Raw genomic sequence first — 15,809 nt, forward strand, 5'->3', positions numbered from 1 at the left:
GAGATCATGACCTGAGCTGAAGTCAGACTCTTAATCAACTGAGCCACCTAGGCACCCCATGACTCTCGTTCTTGATGGGGAAACAAGGTCAGCCAGGGTGGTTCACATCTGTACATGTGCCTCCCAAGTAACAGAGCATTTTCCTTTCTTTGTTTCTAATTGGGATGTAATGTACGTCCCATAAAATACGTATTCGGAGCTCTCACTGAATTTCCTGCCCGTAGCCTGCTGCTTGTGGGAGGCTGTCATCCAACATCGTCCTTTTTGTTTAAAGGATTTTTTTTTTTTTTTTAGTTTGTTTTTGAGAGAGAGGGAAAGAACATGAGCAGAGTAGGGGCAGAGAGAGGGAGAGAGAAATCCCAAGCAGACTCCATGCTGTCCGTGCAGAGCCTGACACGGGGCTCAGACTAATGAACCGAGAGATCATGACTTGAGCCAAAATCAGGAGTCAGATACTTAACCGACTGAGCACCCCAGCATCCCCGCCAACCCCCGCCCCCCCGCTCCGCCCCACTAATTCTTTAAGAAGAGCCTGTCCTGGTCATCTTAGCCACCTTCTACCTTTTGTGTTTACTCCACATGGACTCTGGTCCCCCCTGCGCCATCCCCCGGCAGACTGTAGTTAGGAGTATCCTCTCTCTGTTTCACAGTGTTCTGCAAGGGGGCAGTGTGGTTGTTGATGAAGAGGAAGCCTCTAAGAAGGTCACTGACCAGTTGGACAACATCGTGGACATGCGAGAGTATGATGTACCCTATCACATCCGCCTCTCCATTGACCTGAAGATCCACGTGGTGAGTGGGCCGTCGCTTTCGGGCAGCCCCTGGCGGTCAGGAGGTGACACTGAAGAGAAGTACCCCTCCTGGGACAGACGCAGACTCTTGATAAACACGCTGCACGTCCCGCAGGCTCACTGGTACAACGTCAGGTACCGAGGAAATGCCGTCCCTGTGGAAATCACCCGCCGAGACGACCTTGTTGAACGACCCGTAAGTACTGCTTGCGTTTCCTCCATCCTGGCTTTTCCACTTGTTTCTAGAGAGATCTAATTCGGTGCTGAAGAATGAATACAACTCAGAGATTTGTTTTCTTCTTTTTCCCCAAATACTTTCTTAAAAAAGTTGTACAGAAATCTTTTTCCTTTTTCTTTTTTGTCGGTTTCTGACGAGGTGTGATTTCGTAGAGCTTGTATGTCACCATGTGATGTCCTTGTTTGAGCTGGGCTGGATCTGAACTTCATTTATTTATTTTTTTTCAACGTTTATTTATTTTTGGGACAGAGAGAGACAGAGCATGAATGGGGGAGGGGCAGAGAGAGAGGGAGACACAGAATCGGAAACAGGCTCCAGGCTCTGAGCCATCAGCCCAGAGCCCGACGCGGGGCTCGAACTCACGGACCGCGAGATCATGACCTGGCTGAAGTCGGACGCTTAACCGACTGCGCCACCCAGGCGCCCCTGGATCTGAACTTCAAAGGAGAGCTCTGACTTCCATTTTGGATGGTTGGTAGCGACGTGATGGGGTGAAAAGCAGATTCGTATGTGGAAGGCTTTGGTTCAGGAACGCATTTGTGATCTTGGGCAAGTCTGTACTCTGTTTTCTCATTTCCGAAGTGGAGATGTTGACTCTAGCACAGTCTCCCATGTGGGTTATCGTAAAGGTCAAAAGGAGGTCATGACTTTAAAGTACTTTGTGACTCAAGTGCTCTGTAATTCTAGGATTTTCCCATCATGCTTTAGCCTCTCATAGGTGTTTAAGATTTCATACTCTCCGTGAATCGTGGTGTTCTTGACATAGGTTAGTCAACCCAAAATGCCTCTCTCGCTTCTTTTTTTAAAAAAATTTTTTTTTTTTTTAACGTTTATTTATTTTTGAGAGAGAGACCGAGCATGAAGGGGGGAGGGGCAGAGAGAGAAGGAGACACAGAATGGGAAGCAGGCTCCAGGCTCTGAGCCATCAGCCCAGAGCCCGACGCGGGGCTCGAACTCACCGCGAGATCGTGACCTGGCTGAAGTCGGACGCTTAACCGACTGCGCCACCCAGGCACCCCTCTCGCTTCTTTTGGAACCTCTCTCTGTGGCTGCTTGGCTCTTGTTTTAGCAGCTGGAGGTGGAGGTGGTGGGTGTCGGGAAGACCCTTGGCGTCTCCAGAGCTCAGCTTGGCTTACGTCCAACTTAATGAGATGTCCCTGCAGGACCCTGTGGTTTTGGCATTTGACATCGAGACGACCAAACTGCCCCTCAAGTTTCCAGACGCTGAGACTGACCAGATTATGATGATTTCCTATATGATTGACGGTCAGGTAAGTGGTGCCTTTGGGGGTGTACGCTTCCTGGGAGCAGCATGCAGCCTGTGGCTGGTATTTTTTCGGTGAAAATAAGTGAGTTGAGTCCAGGAAAGTGAAGAAACAAGCCGTGCCCCTGCCTTCCAATCTGAGTCTGACACGTTTGGGGTCTAGGGGCTGCAGCTCCTGGTGGGCGAGGGGCCTCCCGTTGCTGCAGACTCTTGTCGCAGGAGCTTCTGGGCCGAGTGTGGGGAGGTGTGTTTGGCTTTTTGTGTCCTAACTCACACTGACGGCTCACACGCTTCCCAGGGCTACCTCATCACCAACAGGGAGATAGTGTCAGAGGATGTTGGAGATTTCGAGTTCACCCCCAAGCCAGAGTATGAGGGACCCTTCTGTGTCTTCAATGAACCCGACGAGGTAAAGAGGTGTCATGTGGGAAACTCCCCGGTGTTTGGGGTGAGACGGGAAGAAGAGCCCCCTGACTCTTGAGGCCTCAGTGCTCATTTAACCAGAATGGCAGCTTGCTGGTCTGGGTTCCTGGCGGTATGGTCCTCGTTCACACTGGGGGCACAGGGTGGGTGTGGAAATGAGATACAGCATGAGATACAGCCTGCTTTTCCGACATTTTGGGAGGGGTGGTTGGAAGTAGCCGGAAGAAGAGAAACACAAATCCGCTGACTGCTACGAATCATTGAATTCAGGTTCATCTAATCCAGAGGTGGTTTGAACACGTCCAAGAGGCCAAACCCACCATCATGGTCACCTACAATGGGGACTTTTTTGACTGGTGAGTCTGACGTCTAGTTTGTGAGTAACTGAAGTGTGTCGGGGAGGGGATGTTGTGTGGCACTGTGAATGTACTCACGCTAACGAGCTGTACACTTAGAAATGGTTAAGATGCAGAGGAGAGGTGGGTGGGGGGGTTCCTGGGTTTGCTCGGGAGTCTTGTGGGGCAGTCTTTCTGTATTTGAGGGAGCTGAAGAATACCTCCCGTGTGCTCATTTATCTGCCCTCATCCCTAGGCCGTTTGTGGAGGCCAGAGCGGCAGTCCACGGGCTGAGCATGTACCAGGAGATAGGGTTCCAGAAGGACAGCCAGGGGGAGTATAAGGCATCCCAGTGCATCCACATGGACTGTCTCAGGTAGGCCCGGCGGCTCCTGGCGCTGTCTTAGAGGGCTTTCTGTGTGCGGGTCCAAGGCTCCCTTCTTGCACACCCTTGTCCTGTCTGCGTCCCTTTGAGGGAGGATGGTGGCCTCTGTTGCAGCTCCATCACCTTCAAGGACAGCGGCTGTGGCTGGGTCTGGGGACGTGTTGTCTTCCCTTGTGTGTTCATTACTCCTTCCACCAGCAAACACATCAGTGTCAGGCCTCGGGCTGGGGAAGCCAGAACAGAAAGAGGCCGGGTTGAGTCAGGCCCTGGTGCTGTGAGAGCTCCCCATGGAGGTGAGGATGCTGCAGCCAGGGGTGTCCAGGCTGGAGAGAAAGGAGGTCTTGTGGGCCTCCTGTACCCTGTGGGGAGGCAGATTTTATCTTGGGGGGCCTGGCATTATGGTGGGGGCCGGAGGGGGCAGATGGGAGTGAGGAGAGTGGTGGACTTGGGCATCCACAGACCTGGGCGGGGGGCAGGGGCACCTGGGGCACAGGGAATGTTGGTTCTCAGGGTTTGGGGTGGGCTCTGGAGCAGGAGGGTGGGTTCTAGGTAGAAGCAGGCCTGGGAACCCCACTTACAGGGGGCGTGGTGATCAACAGATTCCAGAAGAGAAGAAAAAGGACGGGGGGGGGGGGGGCTTCAGAGGAGGCGGCAATATTGGGAGACCCCAGGGGCACTTCTAGGGGTGAGGATGGCCAAGGGTCTGGAGGCTGAGGGAGGGGAGACTTGATGCAGTCGAGAGAGAGCTGTGGGCGCCAGGGACACGACCACATCCGTCTCGGAGCTGCCTCACAGGGAGGATTTGCAGACAGGTGTGAGGGTGAGGGGCGCAGGGTAGCCCCCGGTTTCCGTGCCGAAGGGACTGTGTAAGCAGAGAGGAGGTTAAGAAGAGGGCCTGAGCCGGGTGGGGGAGAGCAGGGCAGACTGGCAGTCCCATGGGACAAGCTGGGGGGCTGAGGGCTCCCTCCTGCTCAGCGTTCTCTCTCTCCACAAGGGACAGAGGGAGGCCCTGGGACTCGGGAGACTGGCGTTTCCTTGTGTTTGTGGGCGTATCTGTGAGATTACCTGGATCTGGGATAGAGGCTTCGCGAGGCGCCTGTGCCATGCGGGGTCTCGGTGGCCGTCCTTGGCGTACCTGTTGGGACGAGGCGTCTTTCTGTGTCGTGTCCAGCGGGGCTGCCTCTCGCAGTGCGTGGGCTGTGACTCAGAGCCATCTCTGAGCTTTGCACGTGTTCTTGTTCCTAGGTGGGTGAAGAGGGACAGTTACCTTCCTGTGGGCAGTCACAACCTCAAGGCGGCTGCCAAAGCCAAGTTGGGCTACGACCCTGTGGAGCTGGACCCTGAAGACATGTGCCGGATGGCCACCGAGCAGCCCCAGGCATGCGCCTCTCCTCACGGCCTTTACCTGTAGCTCCCGCACGGTGCCTGCCCGGCTCCTTGTCGCTCTTACCGCCCTGTGTTCTCTCCTCAGACTCTGGCCACATACTCGGTGTCAGACGCGGTGGCCACGTACTACCTGTACATGAAGTACGTCCACCCCTTCATATTCGCCCTCTGCACCATTATCCCCATGGAGCCTGACGAGGTCAGTGCGTCTCCCGGCCCCGTGTGCCGGTGTCAGCCTGCCGGCCCTCGGAGCTCGTCCCCGGCGGCTGCCGTGGATGCAGCTGTGTGATCTTGGCGTTTGGTTTGAAGTCTGGCTTTTCCTCCGCAGGTGCTGCGGAAGGGCTCCGGGACGCTGTGTGAGGCCTTGTTGATGGTGCAGGCCTTCCATGCCAACATCGTCTTCCCCAACAAGCAGGAGCAGGAGTTTAACAAGCTGACCGATGATGGCCACGTGCTGGACGCCGAGACCTATGTGGGTGGCCACGTGGAGGCCCTGGAGTCGGGCGTGTTCCGCAGTGACATCCCCTGCCGGTTCAGGATGGTGAGCCCTCCCCGCTCTCCCGAGGGCTGAGACCCAGAAGCCTCCAGGGCTGCAGTACAGCCCTCACCCCTTTCTTGCCCTGTGGGTCCCTCACCAGCCCTCCCTTGTCTGGCCTGTCCTTGACTGAGGTGCTGCGGGACAAGCCCTTGGCTTCTCCGGGCCAGTCCCCGCAGTGTCCTGCCCGAGGTAGTTGGGTAGGTGTGAGGGCGTTTTCCCTTCTCACTTGCGTCCTCTCTTGGTCATCTGTACTAGAATCCTGCCGCCTTTGACTTCCTGCTGCAGCGGGTGGAGAAGACCATGCGTCATGCCATCGAGGAAGAGGAGAAGGTGCCCATGGAGCAGGTCACCAACTTCCAAGAGGTAACGCTCCGGGGGCCAGGAGAGACCGTCTTCACACGCCCTGCTTGTAGACTGGCTGCTTTCAGTAGCATGCACCTACTGTGTGCTCGTACTTGGGCTCCAAGCCAGGTGATACTGAGTCTGTTCTGGTCTGCTTGGGGGACACAGGACAGTGTTGTGGTTACAGAGAATGACTGGGCTTTGGGAGATGGTAGAGATTCACAAGTTGGCCGTGGGGTCTTGAGCTGGCTATTGCTTAGAACATAGTGGTGGGTGGACGCAGGACAAAGGCGAGGGATAGGCCTTATGCCCAGTTCATTTGGACTTTATTTTATAGGCAGCGAGGAGCCACTGGTTTTAATTTTTGTTGTTAAGGAGACTTTAAAAGTGATGATAGTCAATTCCTACAGATGACAGAGTAGAATATAGTGGCTGTAAAAACTGTCCACTAATGGTTAGAAAGCACCATTTACAAGTGCTACGTGCCTAGAGACCCCAGGTACCTCCCGCCTTGCTTGTCTTATTTGAACGTGGCACTTCTCAGGTGTGTCTGTCGGGCACTGCTCAACACTACAGCATATTGAGTTACTAGTGGTTTGGAGCTTTTACGAGTTTTAGGATTGATTTCAAGAAATATGTCATAACATGGTCAGATGAGTGGGTCTGTCAGTTAAGTGTGTGACTCTTGATTTTAGCCCGGGTCATGATCTTGACGTTGTGAGATGGAGACCTGCATCAGGCTCCAAGCTCAGGGCAGAGATTCTCTCCTCGTCCTCCCCGTCTCTCCTCTCTGTCTGTCTCTCTAAGAAATGTCTCAGAACAGACTCACTAGGCAGAATTCGAATAAGAATGTGGTTACGGGGGCGCCTGGGTGGCTCAGTCAGTTAAGTATCCAACTCTTAATAGATTCTTGATATCAGTTCAGGTCACGATCTCATGGCCCTGAGATCAAGCCACACGCTGGGCTCTGTGCTGGGCGTGGAGCCTGCTTAAGATTCTCCCTCTCCCTCTGCCCCTCCCCTGCTTGTGCTCTCTGGTCTCTCACACGTGAGAAAGCTGTGTTTGTACACTGTAAAGTGCTGTGCAGCTGTTGTCAGCTCCAGCTACCATACACTTTAAGAACTAAGAACAACCTGGGGGGCGCCTGGGTGGCTCAGTCGCTTAAGCATCCGACTTCGGCTCAGGTCACGATCTCACGGCTCTTGAGTTCAGGCCCCACGTTGGGCTCTGTGCTGACAGCTCGGAGCCTGGAGCCTGCTTCCGATTCTGTGTCTCCCTCTCTCTCTGCCCCTCCCCTGCTCACACTCTGTCTCTGTCTCAAAAACAAATAACATTAAAAAAACTTAAAAAAAAAAAAAAAGGAACTAAGAACAGCCTAGAAGAGTGGCTAGGCTAAAGAACAAATGTGAGTTAACACCTTAGAAGGAACACACTTTCAACTTGAAACAGTGAAATGAGTGAGAACAAAGATAGGCTGATTGGAGGGACTCTAGACACGCTGGCGAATCCAGCAGTAGGCTCCTAGAGGACGGAGTATGGCTCCTTCGCGGTTTCTGAAGTGTGTTCTAGAGGGCACTGGACTCCTCTCTTTGTTCCCGAGGGACCATCTCATCCCGAGGATGCTGGCCGGGGATCTCGGCAGCGCAGGTGTGTTCCGTGGGAACTGTGCCTCCCTCCCCTCTTACCTGGACCGTCTCCGTGGGCCTCCTCATTGGCATTTCAGGACCTGCCTCAGGGTGGAGAAGGATGGAGTGATTATTCAAATGATTGATTTGCTTAAAATTCAACTAGGAACAAATATTACTACTTTTGGTATTTTCTGTTGTGTGTGATAAACGTTCTTCCTTTTAGTCATTGTTGCTGTATGATTTTTGGTGTGTTTTTTTTATTTTGACTACTTTGGAGGGTTTTAAGGAATGTTTTGGTGTTGTGTTTTGTTTTTTGAGAGAGAGCTTGCAGGGGTAGGGGTGCAGAGAGAGAGAGAATCCCAAGCAGGCTCCACACACAGCACAGAGCCTGACGCGGGGCTTGATCTCCCAACCGTGAGATCATGACCTGAGCTGAAATGAAGAGTCGAATGATGCTTAACTGAGCCACCCAGGCGCCCCTTAAGGAGTTTAATACTAAAGGCAATTTTTCATTCAAATGATTTTTCTAGTATGACTTCCAAATTTAACATATTTCATTAAAAAAAAAAAAAAGATGGCTACTCTCCTGGTTAGTCTTTGTATTTATTCAGATGTTTTTTAGTTTTCTCTATTCTTTTTTAAGCATTTTTTTTTAATGTTCATTATCTTTGAGAGGAGAGAGAGAGCAGGGGAGGCACAGAGAGAGGGGTAGATACAGAATCCAAAGCAGACTCCAGGCTCTGAGCTGTCAGTACAGAGCCCGACATGGGGCTTGAACCCACAAACCGTGAGATCATGACCTGAGCTGAAGTCGGACGCTTAACCGAGTGAGACACCAGGCGCCCCTGGTTTTCTCTATTCTTAAATGTCTATAACAGACGTTGGCAAACTATAGCCCATGAGGCCTATGTAACCAGCAAGCTAAGAATAGCTTTTACGTTTTAAAGATGTTATGAAAAAAAAAGATTGTGACAGATTGTGTGGCCACAAAACCTAAATTAAGATATTTATTATCTGGTCCCGTCCAGAGGTTTCCTGAGTCATTAGATTAACTTCTAAATATACTAATTCTCCAGTTCTGATGTGTATGTTTTGTGCAGAGTGAACTTAACAGATAAGTACATATTAATGTTATGATGTAATCAGGTATTAGTTTTGGGAGAGTGAATATATCACCATTAGAAGACAGTTAGTTTTAGGGGCACCAGGGTGGCTCAGTTGGTTAAGCATCCGACTTCGGCTCAGGTCTGATCTCATCGTTTGTGAGTTTTAGCCCCACATCGGGCTCTGTGCTGACAGCTCGGAGCCTGGAGCCTGCTTCTGCTTCTGTGTCTCCCTCTCTCTCTGCCCCTCACCCACTCGTGTTCTGTCTCCCTCTCTTTCTGACCCTCCTCCACTTGCACTCTGTGTCTCTCTCTCAAAAATAAACATTAAAAAAAAAAAAAAAGAAGTGGGCTCTTCCTCTCCCTGTTTTATTTAGGGCTTGGTGTTTAGTATTTTTAAAATTTTTTTTTTTTTTTCAACGTTTTATTTATTTTTGGGACAGAGAGAGACACAGCATGAACGGGGGAGGGGCAGAGAGAGAGGGAGACACAGAATCAGAAACAGGCTCCAGGCTCTGAGCCATCACCCCAGAGCCTGACGCGGGGCTCGAACTCACGGACCGCGAGATCGTGACCTGGCTGAAGTCGGACGCTTAACCGACTGCGCCACCCAGGCGCCCCGGTGTTTAGTATTTTTAATTGTGCTACTTTCCCCACGTTTACTCTGGGAGGCTTATTCTCTCAGGTTCTCGGCCTCCTCCCCCTGTGTCTGCTGTTGGTCATGGGGGTGTTTCTTCCCACGCTCTGATTTTGGGATGTGAATTTGTATTCAGCAGGGAGTCTCCTACAGCCCTTTAGGGGCCATCAGTTACTTTGATGGTTGTTTGTGGCCAGGGTCCCTTGTCACCTGGTTCCTGGGCCGGAGGGTTCCCAGATCCAGTGGAGTGTAACGTAAACCCCACGCTTATTAGAGGGACTGGCCTGCGGTGCCAGATGTGCAGCCCAGAGGAGATGTGATTTTGGTGAGCAGACTTGTAGTTTATTCTTTCACAGAGGTGGCCTTTGTTGGTCCTGCCTTTTTGGGGGGGTTCTGTATCGTCCCCCTGTTGTGTGCAGGCTTCCTGTCCCTGAGGAGGCACGAGAACCGTGCAGGAGTGCACACACCCTGGGCCAAGGCAGCCGACCTCAGGAAGGCCTGCTCGTGAGGCCGGGAGCTCGGGTCTCAGGAGGGAGGTTTCTCTCCTTTCTTGGACAGGAGTCCCTCCTGAACCTCGCTCACTCGTGCAGACACTTGTTCACAGGGAGCATTGCCCTCCTGGGAGTGTGGTTTGGGTGTGTGTGGGCCAAGGTGCCCAGGTGCCCAGTGCTCAGTGAACACTCTGGGCACTGGGTCCATGAGCAAGATGGCATCAGGCATATGTCCCGGTTTGATGCCAGGAGAATTAAGCTCATCCCAGCTTGAGCCGGACCTCCTCCTGACCTTGCCCCAATGCCTTTCCCCTTTGCCGATTGAGTTCTGTGTCCTTGCACTGCGAGTCACTGCACCTGGGAGTGGTCCTAGAGACCCCGACCCAGAGCCTGGCCTCTGCCAGGCCACTGCTGATGTAGCTCTCTGCTCTGGTTTTGAGTCTACTCTTCGCTCTTGCCCTCTGGGGTAACTTAGAAACTCAGTTCTGCGTTTACAGGGATAGTCCTCATATTTCATGCAGGATATCTAGGTGTTAGGTACCAGGAGGGTTTTTTTAGATAACAGTTTAACCTCTGGCTGGAAACAAATCTGATCCATCGGTTTGTAAAGTAATGCTGGGGACCATCTAGCACCGAGGTTCAGAGTGTGGCGTTTGGGCTAAGGGCGCCTGTGCTTGAGCCCCTGCTAAGCTCTTGAGCCTCTCATGTGTCAGGTAAGGGGCTGCTGAGGCAGGGATATCACATGCCCACACTGCGTGCACACAGGGCACCCAGGAAGGGTGCTGTTGATACTCGAGCTGGGTCTTACACCTTGCTGGCAGGTGGGCCCTGCCATCTGAGGCCACAGTCTTTCAGTTTTCTCCCAGTCCCAAAAGGTCCTCTGGGGTGGAGGCTGCTGCTTCCCGAGATGCTGTGCTCCTTAGGGTTCTTTCCTTGTGAGGCTCCTGTACCTCCCGGACCTCGCGTTGGTGGCCAGCGTCTGCTGTCCTTCTGGGACCCACGTGCTTGCTTTGTTACTGTCTATACAGTCTTTCTCCTTTCTCCATAGGTGTGTGATCAGATTAAGACCAAGCTCACCTCCCTGAAAGATGTCCCAAACAGAATCGAGTGTCCCCTTATCTACCACCTGGATGTGGGGGCCATGTACCCCAACATCATCCTGACGAACCGCCTGCAGGTGAGACGGATTCCCCGGTCAGAATCGAGCTCTTTTCTGCCCAAATACTAACTGCTGCACTCCCCCCACCCTCCCCACCCCCAGCCCTCTGCCGTGGTGGACGAGGCCACCTGTGCTGCCTGTGACTTCAACAAGCCTGGAGCAGACTGCCAGAGGAAGATGGCCTGGCAGTGGAGGGGCGAGTTCAGTGAGTGCGACCCAGGGGCAGGGGCTGGGTGGCTCAGCAGGCAGCGGGTGCATAGGTCTCTGTCACAGACTCTCTTCTGACGCCCTCCTAGTGCCAGCCAGTCGCAGCGAGTACCATCGGATCCAGCACCAGCTGGAGTCAGAGAAGTTCCCTCCCTTGACTGCAGAGGGCCCAGCCCGGGCCTTTCACGAGCTGTCCCGCGAGGAGCAGGCTAAATATGAGAAGCGGAGGCTGTCAGGTGAGCGGTTTCCAAACACTGTGGTTCCTCTGACTTGGGCCTTTCTGGTATGTCACAGCTTGATGTCATCTAAACTAGATGTTGCACTAGATGAGAGAGGAGATCACTGTGAACTATCTCTTCCTAGCCTCCCTTTCCTTATTTCTCCCTCAGTGAATGTTCGGATGATGAATTCTGCTTGCCGGGCTCTTGCTGAATTTGGCCCGTTCACACTGGGCTGTCCTTTGATAGGATAAACCAGCACTGTCTCTCTGAGTTTCGTGCTCCTCCGTACTGACCTGGGAAGCTTCATTTGTTGGTGTCGGCCTTATCCTGACTTCTTTGGCTACGTACGGGTGGCCCAGCTATCTCCTGTTTGGGGTCTCACATGCTCCCCTGCTCTCAATTGTGCCGCAGATTACTGCCGGAAGGCCTACAAGAAGATCCACGTGACCAGGGTGGAGGAGCGCCTCACCACCATCTGCCAGCGGGAGAACTCCTTCTATGTGGACACGGTGCGCGCCTTCCGGGACAGGCGCTATGAGTTCAAGGGTCTCCACAAGGCGAGTCTGACCTTTGTGAAGTCAGAACAGTCTAGTTTCTGAGATGAGAGTCCTGGCTTGGTGCTGTCTGGACAGTCATGACTTCTCCAGTTAGGATGTGTGGCTCCCAGCCTCATGCGTTTGGAAAGTAATTGAATGCACAGTTTTGAGTTTGTTTGTTTCTTGTTTTCAAGTAGCTTCATGCCCAGTGTGGAGCCCAGCGAGGGGCCCGAACTCATGACCTGGAGACCAAGACCTAGGATGAGCTCAAGAGTCAGACACATAACTAGGGGCGCCTGGGTGGCGCAGTCGGTAAAGCGTCCGACTTCAGCCAGGTCACGATCTCGCGGTCCATGAGTTCGAGCCCCGCGTCGGGCTCTGGGCTGATGGCTCAGAGCCTGGAGCCTGTTTCTGATTCTGTGTCTCCCTCTCTCTCTGCCCCTCCCCCGTTCATGCTCTGTCTCTCTCTGTCTCAAAAATAAACGTTAAGGGGCGCCTGGGTGGCGCAGTCGGTTAAGCGTCCGACTTCAGCCAGGTCACGATCTCGCGGTCCGTGAGTTCGAGCCCCGCGTCGGGCTCTGGGCTGATGGCTCGGAGCCTGGAGCCTGTTTCCGATTCTGTGTCTCCCTCTCTCTCTGCCCCTCCCCCGTTCATGCTCTGTCTCTCTCTGTCCCAAAAATAAATAAACGTTAAAAAAAAAAAATTTAAAAAAAAAATAAATAAAATAAACGTTAAAAAAAAAAAAAAAATTTAAGAGTCAGACACATAACCAAATGAGCCACCCAGGCGCCCCTCGGTTATTTTTAGTTTTGAGGATTTAAGGGCCTGAGGCCTTGAAACTATTTTGAATGATTGCTTTTGAAATATTTATTTAGAGCAGGGATCAGCTGACTATGGGTGGGCAGACTTTTTATAAATAAAATTTGATAGGAACGGAGCCGTGTCCGCTGCAGCAGGGAGGTGAGCAGCGGAGCAGAAGCGGAGGCTGCATGAGCACGGTATTGGCCGTATGGCCATAGTTTGCCAGCCTCCGATGGGGACGAATTCGGGTGATTTACTGGCCTGGCTCATCCAGGAGGATCAGGGAAGACACATACCAACCACCTCAGTTGTCATGACAAATCGTAGCTTTATACTTAAGCAAATGGGGTTGTTTTTCCTGAAAGACCTTCCTTCATGTTGGACTCAGTAAGGTCCCTGCTCTGATAGACTTTATCACTGTAAAAGATACGCGACATAAAACCTAACGTTTTTAAGTGCACGGTTTTGTGGCGTTGGGTACGTTCACACTGTTACGCAGCCACCACCCCCGGCCCTTGCCAGAACTCTTCATCTCGCAGAACTAAAACTCGGCACCATTTAACCACAAGCCCCGCATCCCACTTTCGGTCTCTGAGTCCAGCTCCTCTAGGCTCTCACGGAAGTGGAGTCACGCGGTGTTTGTCTCTTATGACGGCTCCTTTCCCTTCGCGTCGTGTCCTCCAGGTTCGTCCGTGTAGTCGCGGGTGTCAGAATCTCCTTTCAGGGGCTGAATGGTACTCCGTTGTGTGTACGCACCACATCGTGTGCATCCGCCCCCTGTCCACGGACACTGGGTTGCTTCCGCGGTTTGGCCACTGTGAAGAATGCTGCTGTGAACGTGGGTGTGCAAATCTCTTGAAGTCCCTGATGTCATTCTTTTGAGTGTGCACCCAGACGGGATTGCTGGGTCATGTGCTAATTCCGTTTTTAACCTTTTGAGGAACTGCCATACCATTTCATGTTAATTAACTATTAAGTTACTTATCCTCTCTCTCTCTCTTCAGACAAGCACTAAAAGTGTCTGTCTTGTTCTTCAGAGTCTACACAATACCTGGCACATAGTAGGCATTCAACAAATATCTGAATTGTTTCTTTCTTTATATTACTTTATTACTTTTTTTTAGAGAGAGAGCGCACGCAGGAGAGGGGCAGAGAGAGAGAATCTTAAGCAGCCTCCATACTCAGTGAGGAGCCCAACACAGGCTCTGTCCCACAACCCTGGCATCATGACCTGAGCTGAAATCGAGAGTTGGACACTTGGGGCGCCCGGGTGGCCCAGCCAGTTAAGCGTCCGACTTCGGCTCAGGTCAGGGTCTCATGGTTTGTGGGTTTGAGCCCCGTGTCGGGCTCTGTGCTGACAGCTCGGAGCCTGCAGCCTCCATCAGATTCTGTGTCTCCCTCTCGCTCTGCCCCTCCCCAACTTGTGTGCTTGTGCACGCGCTGTCGCTCTGTCTCTCAAAAATAAACATTAAAAAAAAAAAAAAAGGGGCGCCTGGGTGGCGCAGTCGGTTAAGCGTCCGACTTCAGCCAGGTCACGATCTCGCGGTCTGTGAGTTCGAGCTCCGCGTCAGGCTCTGGGCCGATGGCTCGGAGCCTGGAGCCTGTTTCCGATTCTGTGTCTCCCTCTCTCTCTGCCCCTCCCCCGTTCATGCTCTGTCTCTCTCTGTCCCAAAAATAAATAAAAACTTTGAAAAAAAAAATTTAAAAAAAAAAAAAAAAAAAAAAAGAAAGAAACCATGTGCTGGAGTCTCTCGGGGGTCGGTCACGATGTCTGCCCTGTTCATCTGGCTGTGCCACTAGAGAGAACGGGATAAGGAAACGTGGCAGAGCATCAACGGTTGTTTTTCCGGATGTGTCTATAGTCTTCACTTGTATTGGATTTTGAAGGTTTCTATAGATTTGACATTTTCACAATATGAGAATGCCGGGCCGTGGACTGTAGACTGAGCTGGAGGGGCCGAGTTGGTGATCGGTGCGCGTGTGGTTCCAGGTGTGGAAGAAGAAGCTGTCTGCGGCCGTGGAGGTGGGCGACGCCGCCGAAGCGAAGCGCTGCAAGAACATGGAGGTCCTGTACGACTCCCTGCAGCTGGCACACAAGTGCATCCTGAACTCCTTCTACGGCTACGTCATGCGCAAAGGGTGGGCTCCCGGCCGAGGGCCTCACTCCGTGGAGCGCGGGGGGAGAGCCGGGGCGGGGGTGGGGGCGTCCGGCTGCGCTGACCCAGAGCGTCTGGACTGCCAGGGATCGGGACCACAGACGTGTTGTCGGAATGTCTTGGCTGGAGACGGTGATTTGGCAGTTGCCAGTGTATTTATGTGACTTGGTGAATGGCATCGCTTGGGGGCTGTAGAGGGTCTAGGCCGTCCTGAAAAAGCACCACGTGAGCCATGGGGGTGTAAAGCTGTCTGAGAAGTCAGGATGGCCAGGAGTGGGGGGGTCTGAAAGCCAAGATGGATGCCCTTTCTGATGGAGATGTACAGCCAGGTGGGTGAGGGCCTTGGGGAGAGCAGGCTGTAGGGGCCTGGCCGCCGTGGGCAGGGTCGTGAGGAGCAGCAGCATGGAGGCTCTGGAGGAGGACGATGGGGTGCTGGGGTTTGTTGGGTTTGGATGAGGGGGAGGAAAGCGGGGCCGGGAGGGGCCGGCCTCTGGGCGCCTGACCTTGCGGGTGAGACCTGGTTTGGGGGCCACGAGGCGGGTGTCTGGCGGGGAGTTGAGGGTGTCTGTGGGCCTGTGCTTTCCCTGAGAAGTCGGAGGATGAGCCTCGGGTCTGGGAGATGGAGAAGGCACGAGATGGAGCTGGGGACAGAGGGAGAGGGCTTGTGGGAGGGGGGCGGGGCACGGGACCATCTGGACGGGTACCGAGAGAGCATGCCGCCTCCAGCCCCACACCCTGAAGCAGGGCGGAGGAGTGTCCTCGGCACGGCCCGTGCTGCCGCGGTTCCTGCCCCACTTCAGACGTCCCCTCCGCGGTGTCCTCCTGGCCTCCTCTAAGGACCCTTTGCGGGGAGCCCCCCCCACCCCACCCCCAGGCTGTGACTGTCTTCCTCAGGGCTCGCTGGTACTCCATGGAGATGGCAGGCATTGTCTGCTTCACGGGAGCCAACATCATCACCCAGGCGCGGGAACTGATCGAGCAGATCGGGTGAGCGCCGTGCTCTGGTCAGCTGCTGGGAGTGGACAGCCTGGGGGGGAAGGCTGGGGGGCACAGAAGGGGAGTGAGCATGTGGGCATTGTGTTTTTGGGTCCACGGCCTGAAAGGGCCTTCACACTGGGTTCTTCCTGCATGGAGGCCATGGTCCAGCTTCCACGTGGCCTCGTTTCTC

The 15,809-nt window shown here is 53.4% G+C and overlaps 1 protein-coding gene across 2 annotated transcripts in view; it reads left to right on the top strand.

Annotated features, from left to right (window-relative positions):
* Positions 1-15,809, top strand: part of POLE (DNA polymerase epsilon, catalytic subunit) — a 46,927-nt gene that overhangs the window by 5,740 nt on the left and 25,378 nt on the right. The window contains exons 7-22 of one of the 2 annotated variants that reach the window (XM_045457786.1): positions 651-792; positions 907-987; positions 2,193-2,300; positions 2,592-2,702; positions 2,987-3,072; positions 3,308-3,427; positions 4,682-4,814; positions 4,908-5,021; positions 5,151-5,363; positions 5,616-5,723; positions 10,610-10,738; positions 10,823-10,925; positions 11,017-11,163; positions 11,560-11,705; positions 14,476-14,624; positions 15,536-15,628. In XM_045457786.1, the coding sequence (XP_045313742.1) occupies positions 651-792; positions 907-987; positions 2,193-2,300; positions 2,592-2,702; positions 2,987-3,072; positions 3,308-3,427; positions 4,682-4,814; positions 4,908-5,021; positions 5,151-5,363; positions 5,616-5,723; positions 10,610-10,738; positions 10,823-10,925; positions 11,017-11,163; positions 11,560-11,705; positions 14,476-14,624; positions 15,536-15,628 (1,983 nt within the window). Of the gene's footprint in view, positions 1-650; positions 988-2,192; positions 2,301-2,591; positions 2,703-2,986; positions 3,073-3,307; positions 3,428-4,681; positions 4,815-4,907; positions 5,022-5,150; positions 5,364-5,615; positions 5,724-10,609; positions 10,739-10,822; positions 10,926-11,016; positions 11,164-11,559; positions 11,706-14,475; positions 14,625-15,535; positions 15,629-15,809 lie in introns of both variants that reach the window. The other variant, XM_045457785.1, reaches the window with a different exon arrangement.

Source organism: Leopardus geoffroyi, chromosome D3 (genome assembly GCF_018350155.1).
Source record: "Leopardus geoffroyi isolate Oge1 chromosome D3, O.geoffroyi_Oge1_pat1.0, whole genome shotgun sequence".
NCBI classification, from domain to species: Eukaryota; Metazoa; Chordata; class Mammalia; order Carnivora; family Felidae; genus Leopardus; species Leopardus geoffroyi.